Raw genomic sequence first — 12,348 nt, forward strand, 5'->3', positions numbered from 1 at the left:
AGTAATGATGTCGGCCTTGAAAAAGGGGAAGTCTGTGTTGCTAAGCCCACATATGAGCTCCAACCCTACTACTGTGGGATGTTCAGAGTCCCATTGAGAAAGCCGGGAGTAGCTGGAAAATGATGCTGATACTCTCAGGGCATATTATTTTGTCAACTTGATTAATAAGAGCCTCCTCTGCTATAGATGCCCTTTGGTGAGTATTAACTTAAGACCCAAATATGATCACGGTCTGTGTTCAACCAAAGGCTTCGTCCCGAGCCCATAGTGCTCAACCAGATCCACATATTTCATCTTTGTGGGCCTATCCTCTGAGAACACCCCACTCCTGGTACCAGTTTTCTTTCAACCTTTGGACAATAAGGAGACAGAAATCACATAGTAATTAAAACATGGAATGTTTAACATAAATAATCATTAACTATACCCAAGGATCAGTATAATGGGGGATTGTCTGATAAGTAATAAATTCTAAAAAATATAGGAATTGCAAATTTAGGAGCAGTGACTACCTTCCAAGGCTCAGATCCAGACTTCATTAGAGACTACCTAGATAAGGCTTACAAGAGAACAGAATTTCTCTGAGGTGACAAAGTCACCCAAGGAGGTGCTGGAGGGATCCCTTCAGAAGAGGTTCTGTGCCAGAGGCATTCCACCCTGAAGCGCATGCAATGCTAGAATCAGACATGGTACAAGCCACATGTACTGTGAGAACTTGATGCTGCTAAAGCCATACACACTGAAAGGATCTGCTTAGAGGAGCACACCAGAACCTTGAAGAGAAATCCTTCTTCTTCCTACAGACTCGCTCCAATACTCTCTCCTGACAGAGCTTAACATTTGCCAGTTGACAAAGAGGAAACATTTACAAGGTCCAGATAAGTTATTGCAGAACAGAAAATGAATCTGAGCTGACTTATAACAAATTGATAACTTATATGGTATCTTATGCTGAAGCTTGAGTTTAGATATCAAAGTTATCAATCTTCCTCTTCTTGTTTTTTATATTCTGTTTCTGAAATAAGCTTGTGTGTGTGCATTTAAATATTTAATCCATTTTGTCAAAAGATGATAACTTAATTTGCTTTGAATAGACTCAACCTTCTCCATAATTAGAAAAGACTCATATGTCATGTATGTGTTAGAGTTCCGTTGCCATAACAAATATCCTAGATGATTAATTTAAAAAGAAAACGGTTTACTTTGGATCACAATTTTGCAGTTTTCATTCCATGGTCAATAGGCCCCACTGGTTTTAGGCCTATAGTGAGGTAATATTTCAGATTGGAATATGCGGCAGAGGAAGCTGCTTACCTCACAATGCCTTGGAAACAGAAGAGAGAGGAATGACTTCCAATATCTCCTCTGAGGGCATGCCTTCAGTGACATAACTTTCTGCCACTATGCATCACTTAGTAAAAATGTTTCACCACCTCCCAATAACACTATGGGCTCGGGACCAGGCCTTTAACACATGGGTCTTTGGGGACATTTAGGATCCAAACTATTGAAATATATATTTTTGGTCTAAAAACTAGTAGTAAATAACAATACAAAAATTTATGTAGATAAATATGTTTCTTAGGTCTGTTCTATTTATTTATTGCTTTACTCAGATTTTGAAAAAGAACAACAAAAAAGACAGATTAAGACTTAGTACTAAGTCTGAGAACTTTGACATTTGTAGGAAGAATAAAAGACTGAAGAGGGATTGTGTTCTTAAGTGAAATGAATAAGATGGTGCTTTCAAGTTTATTTGGATGCAGCTCTATTCAAATACAGTGGTTTCACCTAGTAAAACAGCCCAGCAGCAGGACCTCTGTCTTGGCTATCCCGCCTACCTGGTAGCTCTCAAAATCACATTGAGAGGCTACGGTTGGCCAGCAGCAAGGGAGAGCTTATAGGAATGTAAATCAGTGCAAACTATCTTCTAAGATAGTAGATAAGAAAAATGAGATAAAAGGCTTAATGGGGGTAAGAGTCATTTTTATTCATTCAAATGCTCATAGAAATAAAATTTGGGAAAAGATGTGATTACCAATCAGATCCAAATGGGATTCTGGATGGAGCTGTTTGGACTTGAAAAGCTGTAAGTTGGACATCTCCTGCCACATTGGGTAGGAAAACCTCATCAGTCCTCTTTTTGTGTTTAATGGGTACCTGTAATATTAAGCACATAGTATTGTTTTTTTTTTTTTAAATGATGGTGAATATTGCTTGGTATAGCATAATAAAAGATCACTGTTGTTAATGAGACTAAAATCTTTGGTTCCGTCTGGACTATGCCTTCAGTATGCCTTCTCATACCTACTTTGCCACTTGTTATATGGGAACTGGTCGAGAATGAATCCATCAGTGGAAAGCCATTTCCAGCTAAGGACAAAAAGACTTATCTGTCTAAAGCAAACCACAAATTCCTTAATATTTTGTTACTTATGTTAGTGCCAAGGTATTTTTTAGAAAATCATTTGTGTCCCTACATTTCAGCCACTTCCTCTTCAGTCAGTATTTATCTGGCCTGACTCAGAGGCCTTGTTTAAGAAGCCAGACCTTACGTTAGGTCTGAAATGGTTCCAACTAACTTTGTGCCTTTCCTGGCCTTCAGGATTTTTACTTGGGGTCCCTTTATTGTACACAAGCTAATGGGACCACAATATACTTCATTATAGGGTTTATTTATTTGTTAGGGCAATGGCCGATGAATAATTAACCCTGACCATCACCCACCTAAATCTCTCAAATATTCACTCTCTCCACTTAGGCACTTAGTCAGCTACATGGCAGCCTTTTCTTTTCTTTTCCCATTTATTTATTTATTTATTTCATACATGACAATAGTGGAATGCATTACATTCATAATTATCCATTCACAGCACAATTTTTCATAACTCTGTATATAAAGTATGTTCACACCAAATTATGCCATTATACATGAGCTCTCCTATTGAATTTTTTGCATTACAATTCTTAATACACCGTTATACCACAATTTATCATATCTCTGTTTGTATATAAGGTATGTTGACACCAAATTCACATCTTCATACATGTATTTTATATAATGATGAACACCTCCTTCCACCCCCTCCCTTTCCCTCCCACCCCTATTCCCTATCTAGGAGTAATCTTCCTCCCTTGCTCTCCCTCCCTACTCCACCTTGAGTCACCCCACTTATATCAAAATAAACATTTAGCATTTGTTTTTTTGGGATGGCAGCCTTTTCAATCACAAGAGCTGTGATCACCAACACGCCCAAAGTATGCAGAGTCTTCAGGAGTGAAATAGAGACTAACTGAATCTTGAAAGGCCCTGTGGTCGCACATACACAAACTGAACTTTGCTTCCTTTTAGAAAAGGCTTTCGTAGCCAGGTGCAGTGGCACACACCTTTAATTCCAGCGGTTCACCAAAAAGGAAAGAAAAGGCTTTTGCAAAATGAATAGACATAAAGTTTGCCCTCATCTATCCATCAGCACTACATCCATAGATTCAACTGTGGATCAAAAAATATTTGAAAAAAAATGCATCCCTTTTGAACATGAACAGACATTTTTGTCATTATTCCATAAACAATACAGTGTAACAAGTATTTCCATAGCATTTACATTGTGTTAGATGTTATAGTAATCTAGAGGTGATTTGGGGTACATAGGTAAATGTATGTAGGTTGTATGAAAATACTATGCCTTTTTGGGTGCCTTAAAATCTATACTCTAATGTTTATTTCCACTGTTCATTCAAAAAAAAGATGTTTAAAAGTGCCATAAGAAAGTTGAAGTAGGGGATAAGAAAAGTAGCAGAGTACAACAATCACTAATATGCCATTATGTAAAAATGTGAATGTATAACCGATGTGATTCTGCAATTTGTATTTGGGGTAAAAATGGGAGTTCATAACCCACTTGAGTCAAATGTATGAAAGATGATATGTCATGAGCTTTGTAATGTTTTGAACAACCAATAAAAAAAAAAAAAAAGTTGAAGTAGTAAGACAACTTCTAGCTTCAGAAAGTAATTAAGTTCAATATCAGAAAATATTTTTAAGAATTTTTTTTTAATTAGGGACTTCAACATCCATGGATTTTGGTGTCCATGGGAGTCCTGGAACCAATCCCCATGGGTACTGAAGGTGACTGCACAAAGATTGGTGAGCCAAGCATTGGTAACCATTAACCACAAGGCTCTGACTTGGTTAAGGTGTCAGCTAGTTTGGTCCCAACCTGTTTCTCCACTTTCTTTTCTTTTTCTTTTTCTTTCTTTTTTTAATTGTTGATGGACCTTTGTTTTATTTGTTTTTATGTGGTACTGAGGATCAAACCCAATGCCTGACGCGTGCTAGGCAAGTGCTCTGCCACTGAGCCACAATCCCAGCCCTCTCCCCTTTCTTAAGTTTAGAAATATTGCAGCAAACTTTTGGACTAATAACTGGACCATCAGTTGAAGAATTACCCAATTTAAACAACTTAAGAGAATGACATAATTTTCTTTGAAGAAATGATTACATCTTTTCTTCTTATTTTTTTCTGAAAATAAGGGGAAGAATTCTTAAATGTGTTGATTAGATATGCAAATCTCGGGGCTGGGTCTCTGAAAGATATTGGAGCAAAAAATATACTAAAGAAGTATAGAGAAGGTAGTAAAAGAGGATGTAAATGTTGTTTTATATCAAGTAGAAGCTAAAATATTTTTTAAAATTCTTTTTTTATTTTTTATTTTTGGTACCAGAGATTGAACTCAAGGGCACTTAACCACTGAACCAAATCCCCAATCCTTTTTTGTATTTTTTTTTTTTTTTTATTTAGAGACAAGGTCTTGCTGAGTTGCTTAGGGCCTCACTAAGTTGCTGAGGCTGGCTTTGAACAAACAATCCTCCTGACTCAGCCTCCTTCTGGGATTACAGGTGTGTGCCACTGAGCCCAGCTCTCATGTGTTTTAAAATGACTTCTGAAATTCTTTATTTCCGCTCTATTAGGAAAATTAACTAAGGGAGCCAATGCTGCTAATTAATTAGTATGGATGGTTTAAAAAATAAAATCAGAGATAGAACATAGCAAGTTGTTGATACTCATTTTCACACCCAATGATTGACTTGTAATTGAGAAAGTACCATTGGACTTAATGATTTCAACATTAGAATTGTTTTATCCAGATCCAAATTACCTAGATAAAATCTTTGTATACAATTTTTCTAATGTAAGTTTGAAAACTTAAACCTAAAACCATGACATCAGATTAAAAATTTTCATCGTTTCATACATGTAAGTGAACTTATCATTACTTACAGTCTTGGGTCTTTGAATTCTTCTTGTTATTTTATTGCCCATAAGATTAGTCTTTAAAAAATGTTGGTGGGAGTATCTGGATAATGTAGAAGCAGAACTTAGGGAGCAGTGAGCCTGGGATATAAGGCCTATAAAGTTCAAAATTTTATAAATTAGATCTTTGATTGCTGTAGGCCCAGATTTAATTATAAAATTTTAGAGCTTAAAATGGGGATGTAATCCAACTTTATCCATTTTGAGTGACAATGTCAAAATTTGGATGGAGTATTTTGCCTGAGGGTCACATGATCACGTAAAAGAGGTGAATGACAGGAGACGTGGAAGCCTAAGTAGCTAGACTGCGAGCTTTCAAACTAACCGACAAAGGCAATGAACTGGATTTGCAGGGTAAGGAAGAATAGCTCACAAATTTCTGACTCAAGCAACTGGATATTCGGCAATACCATTTGCTGAGATGGTGCCTCCTCTACCCCAAAAGGAGTCAGGCCTGCAGGAGGAGAGGAAGATGGATTTCATTTGACCTGCTGAACTTGTGAGCTGGAGACACCTGAATGCAGACATCCAGGAGTCACTGGATATATGGGTCTAGAGCTTGGAGGGGAATTTTGAGCTGCAGGTGTGGACTTGGCCAACAGTGATTAAGCCGTGGGAACACAGGCAATTATCATCCAGAAACAATGTGAGGAGAAGAGGCCAGGCAGAGCCCTGGATAACTCTGATGTTTAGAGGTTGGATACAGGAGGAAGAATTGGAAAAGGAGACTTAGAAGCAGCAACCAGAGGAAGAGAAAGAAACCACAAGCCCAGAGCCATGGACATAAAGGGAAACAGAAACTTAGGAGAAGGGTGTGGTCATGTGAGGCAGGAAGTGAGGATGGTGTCCATCCACTGTGCTTGGAGTCTTGTTGATCCTGGCAAGAGCCACTTCAATGAAGAGGTGGAGACAAAAATCAGATTGTTGGTAGTGTGACAGAGAACTGAGTGATCCCCAAGTGCCATTCTCCCCTTTCTTCTTTAGTAATAAAACTCCAAATGTTTTGTTGCACACACAGAATCTTAGAGTAAAAGCTACATTTCTCAGTCTCCTTTGTGTGGTCTTCTAGATAAGTACTGGCTATGAGACATAAGCAGAAGTGTCCTGTGTGACTTCTAGGAACTTTCCCAGAAGGCACACTAAGAGAGAAGTGGTAGTTCACTAGGAAACGTTAACCCAAAGGGAATTTAAAAAGATGCTTGGCTAAGCTAGAAGCATCAGACTGGAAAGGAGAGAAAGAAAAATTCCAGAGACTGTGGTGGGCACAGTGTAAGACAGGGAGCTGCTCAGGGTCAGTGGCCAAAACAGGACCCTGAGTGCACTTGATGCTTTGTTTTTTGCTGGGGCAGAAGTGACAGTGGCCAGGCAGGGGACACCAGTGCCCATGGTGAGGGCTGGGTGGTAGGCATAAAGGCAGAGAGTGGGGCCCTGTGGGCTTTACCAGCAAGCCCAGTTCTGCTCTGAGTAAACCCACTGTAACTTGATCTTTGACTTTATCTACTCCTGAAAGATGGTTTTCCCAGCTATTCACATTGGTAAATAGACAAAAGGAAACACAGACAAAGGACAGACACATGTATGAAATTGTAGTAACCAACATTTGCATGATTACCATCTTGAGACCATTCTAAGTGTCAGATATGCATTATTCCATTTAATTCTCAGAACAAGTTTGAGGTAAGTATTCCCATTTTACTGAGAGGTTAATTAACCTATCTAAGGTCACACCACCAACAGTGGCAGCATTCTAGCTATCTTCTCCAAAGCCCATACACTCATGTGGCCATGCTAAAGAACAGGAAGGAAGGGGCTTGGCTGGTCCTAAGGATAGGACAACCAGGGTTAATGACATTTGGTCATATTCGTGATAGATCTAGAAGAGTACTTACACTGTATTTAGTCCTCCTCTAATGGAAGAGGAAGCTAGGTTAGCATCGTCCTGGGGTCCGCTGTTCCATTATGCCTGCTGCTTGCGCTGCCCAGAGAGCTATTTTGGGGAGGGTACTGGGGACTGAACTCAGGGGCACTCAACCACTAAGCCACATCCCCAGCCCTATTTCGTATTTTTTGTTTAGAGACAGGGTTTCACTGAGTTGCTAAGTGCCTCACTAAGTTGCTGAGACTGGCTTTGAACTCGCGATCCTCCTGAGCTGCTGAGCTTACAGGCATGCACCACCACGCCCGGCCAGAGAGCTATTTTGATTGCCATTTTCACTGGACTCCTCGAGCTCTCAGCATCCAAGAAGCATAATGGACTTCATGAATAATATCTGAGAAATGTGGTCATTGGTGTCCCAACTCATTAGGATGCTTTAAAATCCAGTGAAGTACTCAATATTCTTTAAGTGGCATATTCTCCCAGGACCAGTTGTTATCGATTGAAACCTTTTAGATGTTAGTACTCCAAGGTGGAGTAAATTAGAAAATTCTGACAATAAATGAGAATTAAGATCCATTCATCCATGTGTTGTTCATTCATCCAACAAATATCATGGAGGACCCATGATGACCCATTGATCATAGCCACTGTGTTGTTATTGCTAGTCACTGAGGCCCTCCTGCAGTTCAGATCCCTGAGTCTGGATGATTCTTCTAGCCAGGGGAGGGCATGCTTACCGCCTGGGGAGCTCCTCTGGATGGACAGCTGCTCAGTGTCAGGAAGCTGACTCTGTAACTCTTCTATGCGCTGGAAAGCATCCAGCTTCACACTGCGCTCCTGGGCAAGTCGGCTTCTCGTCTGAGGGTGAAGGGTTTGGGAAGCAGAGAGGCTTTGTGGCGTTCTCTTTAGTTCCCTCAGTTCACAGTGGGGTCTGAAGGGTCCCAGGCTCCCTGATGAAGTGCAACCAGGTCTTTTCAAAGTCCTGGATAGGCTGAACTCAGCCTTCTGAGAACCAAGAGCTTTAAGGAAGACCAAGAACTCAACTAAAGAGGAACAAAAACAACCCTAGAATCCTTTGAAGGAAGCTAGGCACTTATATTTTTTGGTTTTTTCGCCAGCTAGGTAGAGGAATAAGAAAGTGAGGGTCCAGTTCATACAAGACCTTGGAGACCAAGCAATGACATCTGCACCAAGGACCCGTAAAAACCCTGGATGGTTTGAAACAAAACAAGAATTGTTCTCCCTCAGTCTCAGCTGGGCATCTGCTGGGAGAGCGTGTCTCCTGGGTCTGAGAGAAGGTCCATCCCCAGGGCTAACCTTTACATTTTCTTGGGTAGCTGTCCCCTCGCGTGGCTGACTCATAGTCCCCCAGCTAAGAGGAGCTAAGGCCAAAGTACACCTCATCTGTATAGATCATAGGATTTTTTTCCTTTTACATGAATTATATCCTAATTGTTTTTAATTATTAAAAAATAATACATGCTGTAGTGGGTTGAATACTGTTCTCAAAATTCACATCCACCTGGAACCTCAGAATGTGACTGTATTTGGAAATAGAGTCTTTGTAGGCAGATGTAATGAAGTTAGAATAAGGTCATTCTGGAGTTAGACCTTAAGTTATCCCTACATCCAGTGACTATTGTCCTCACAAGAAAATGACAGGGTGAGGATATGGACACACCGAGGAACACATAAAGAAGAAAGACATGGGATGCTGGTGCAGAAACTGGAGTGGTGTAACTACAAACCCCAGAATGCTGAGAATTGCCAGCTGTCACCAGGAGCTGAGAGAGAGAGACATGGAACAGAGACTTTCTCAGAGCCTCCTAACAGAACAAATGTTGCCAACACCTCGATTTTAGATTTCTGGCTGCCTGAACCGTGATAAAATTAATTTCTATTGTTTTAAGCCATCCAGATTGTGGTTAAACCATCCCGTTTGTGGTAATTTATTATGACAACCCTGGGAAACTAAGACACATGCTAATCTAAAAAATTTAACCACACTTATATTGAATCCTACTCCTGCTGTTCCGACCCAATGAGGAGGCCCCTGCACGCTCGCAGCTGTCTGAAAACGGGGAGGGGGCTGGCCTTGTGTGCATCTCAATTGGAATTTAAATTTCAGTAGATTATCAGAGCTGCAGAGTTAGGGAAACTTCCTCATATAAACTAGGTCCAAAGTCCTTCAATGTATTCCAGATATTTGTGGAGGATCCTCAATGGGAAACATGTCAAGATTTCTTGAGCCAGGCCAGGGTTAAATAAATCTGAGAAATAGTAGCAGAGAAAAGAAACATGCCTACTAAGGACATATCTTGTGTCGGCATCTCCAGTCCTACTTCACAGAGAAAGATACGGTGACATCTCTCAGCATCTCATCAGTCAACATCTCTCAACCAGTTAGTAGCAGAGCCAGGCTCTGAGTCTAGGTCTACTACCTGTTTCTGAGGCTTCTCTGCCTTCCTACTCCCCAAATATATAACAGTCAACATTTATTGAGAGCTGCTGGTATAAGTGCTTTGAGTTACCTAACTTAATCTTTACCCAAATCCTGTGAAGTAAATATAGTATCTCATTGCACTGAGAGGCCACACACTTCTCTCCAAAGCCACACAGCTGGAGGGCTGGGGGTACAAACCAGGCAGTCTGACCTGTGTTCTTTCTAACTGACCTCTCCAGGCACAGGAGACAGGAAGGGACACTGATGCTCTCTGAGGTCAGATAGCCATTATCTTCCCACAGAGGTGGAGGCTAGAGATGTGGTAAAGAATCCACAAATGGCCACGAGGGCTCTTGCAGGTCAAGAATTGCTCTTTGCGGTGGGGAAGCCCAGGGGTCCGTGGGCTGTCAGAAGAGCTAGAGGAGTAGTTTAAAAAGGACAAATGGTTTTGACATACATATAGTGAAAATGTGTATTTATTGAAACCTCAAAATATTTGTTCTGACTACCTCTAGAATCTCTGCCATTAAATAATTAACGATTAACTCTAGAATTTTGGCAAATGAAATCTATGAATCTATTTTTGAGGTAGCTTTTAGAAAAGCATAATATGGAATGCCAACTTTTCTTATAGGTTCAGACATTTATTTATTTATTTTGGCACTGGAGAATTGAACCCAGGGTCACTCACATCTGAGCTATATCTCTAGTCCTTTTTATTTTTTATTTTGAGTCAGGGTCTCACTAAGTTGCCTAGGCTGGCCTCAACCTTGCCATCCTCCTGCCTTAGCCTGCCTAGTTGCTGGGATTACAGGCATGTACTACCACAGCTGGCTTATAGGTTCAGTCATTTTAGTGTTCTTTCCAAGAAATAAATGTGAAATTTTATTTTTTTTATTCTGAAACTGCTCATTTCCTTTCTTCGTTTCTACACAATTTCTTTAGCAACTCTGAATTCAGTTTCAACCATAGACTTTTCCTTATTGATCTTTTGAGCACTTGAAACCCTTGACCAATAATTTAATTTTCCCATTACTTTTCTGACTCCTACTGTCTCTGGTGGATGATTAAGGGCTTTGATCACCCCATGGGTATATGTGAAACACCTTTCCTGTAAGGTACCATTTCTTTGTCCTCTTCTATTGAATTACATCCTGTGGTCTGCTTTGTCAGAACTTGAATTAATCTACATCTACATTATAATAAATCTCCTCATCTTTTTTCCCTGCGGGATATATTTAACAAAAATAAAATTGTGTCTGCAAGCCATTTTTGCCTTTCATTTTTGTGTCTGCATTTCTAGAAGCACTGGAATAAAATCCTTTTATAATAGCTTCCATAATACTTGCTGCTTTTCCAGGTTACTTCTCAGAATTTTCCAAAGGATGCCAAGTTCAAAGGCTAGAGTTGGGTAAAATGTGCTTTTTAGGTGGTCACTGAGTGCTGAGATGCTGAGCCTTGGGGCAGTTAGGCCCTCTCTGCTCATCCAAGCAATTATCCCAGTGTAGTCTAGATATGACCATTTCCTCTATGTGCCTAGAAGTGGCAAAGGTGGCTGCTATGGAGGGCAGGAGAGAGGTATGGAAAGGCAGGGGGAGTGAGCTAGCTCTTGCTGGGTGCTCAGGTTGGCTTTCACTGGAGCTCACCTGTCGGAGGTCTCGCTCCATCTTTCTCCGCTGCAGCTGGCCCAGTTTCGAAGCCCTCTCAGCCTCTTCGGTGAGGAGCTGCAATTGCTGTTCTTTGTGGCCCACTTCTTCCAAGAGCTTCTCCATGCTGGATGTTTTTATGACATCTAGCTGCTGCCGGGTGAGAGCTTCCTGGGTCATTCTGTGTTCTAGCTCCTTCAACAGCTGAGCCTGTGGCAGGAAGGGCCAAGCCAGAAGGCAGTAGAGGAGGGACATGGCAACAATCATCCCCGCTACCAGGGCCCGGGGCAGGTCTACATGGTGCTCTGGGTGACATAGCCCAGGCAGCGGCAAGGGCACCAGAATCTAGCCTGGCTCTGAGGCAACAGTCAGAGAAACAGAACAAACAAGCACGTAACATAATAAGCCAAGTAAGTGATAATGCCACCATCTGGCAATAACAGATCAAGTAACTTGGTCTTCTGAGAGCAACATTTGATGATAATGTGTATGTTAATTAGCTCATTAACCAAATAATCATATCTATCATAAACTATATTTTCATTGCCATGGAACCTTTATCATGGGGGAATAGCAGAGGGCTGGTTTAACTGCACAGACAGGAGCAGGCGCAGGATACAAGCAACTAGCTGGGAAGGGAAATTCTGATTTTTAAGGAAGGAAAAGAATAGTGATCATCTGGTTCTGTTCCAAAGTTTTTCAAATCAGCAGCACTTTAAGTACTAGGTGGTCATTCTTAGTTATAACATCAGCAATGATTATTCATACTGGTATGGCCACTTTACCGCTAACCAAGTAACTCGCTGAGGCACAATCACAGAGGAAGTGGAGTCCAAAATGCACAAGTCATATTTCAGGTTTTAAATATGCCCAACTTTCCCGGGCTGTTATTTATAGTCAACTGTTCTGATTCTAAACCTAAGAAAAATGTGGGGTGCCAATTTTTTCTTAGGAGTTCATCATATCTCAGTGTATTTTTCATGATTTAAATGGGTGTCAACCTTGTGTCTCTGTGCTTCATTCATACTCAGAAGGTTGACACAATTAGGGAAAGTTTAGAGCTTA

The 12,348-nt window shown here is 40.6% G+C and overlaps 1 protein-coding gene across 1 annotated transcript in view; it reads right to left on the reverse strand.

The window, feature by feature from the left end:
• Positions 1-2,034: 2,034 nt before the first annotated feature.
• LOC143401871 (uncharacterized) overlaps positions 2,035-12,348 on the reverse strand; it is a 136,378-nt gene continuing 126,064 nt past the window's right edge. The window contains exons 43-46 of the mRNA XM_076859463.2: positions 11,284-11,493; positions 7,932-8,052; positions 5,283-5,410; positions 2,035-2,160 (exon numbers count right to left, since the gene is read on the reverse strand). Coding sequence (XP_076715578.2) covers positions 2,035-2,160; positions 5,283-5,410; positions 7,932-8,052; positions 11,284-11,493 — 585 coding nt within the window. The remainder of the gene's footprint in view (positions 2,161-5,282; positions 5,411-7,931; positions 8,053-11,283; positions 11,494-12,348) is intronic.

Source organism: Callospermophilus lateralis, chromosome 6 (assembly GCF_048772815.1).
Source record: "Callospermophilus lateralis isolate mCalLat2 chromosome 6, mCalLat2.hap1, whole genome shotgun sequence".
Taxonomy (NCBI): domain Eukaryota; kingdom Metazoa; phylum Chordata; class Mammalia; order Rodentia; family Sciuridae; genus Callospermophilus; species Callospermophilus lateralis.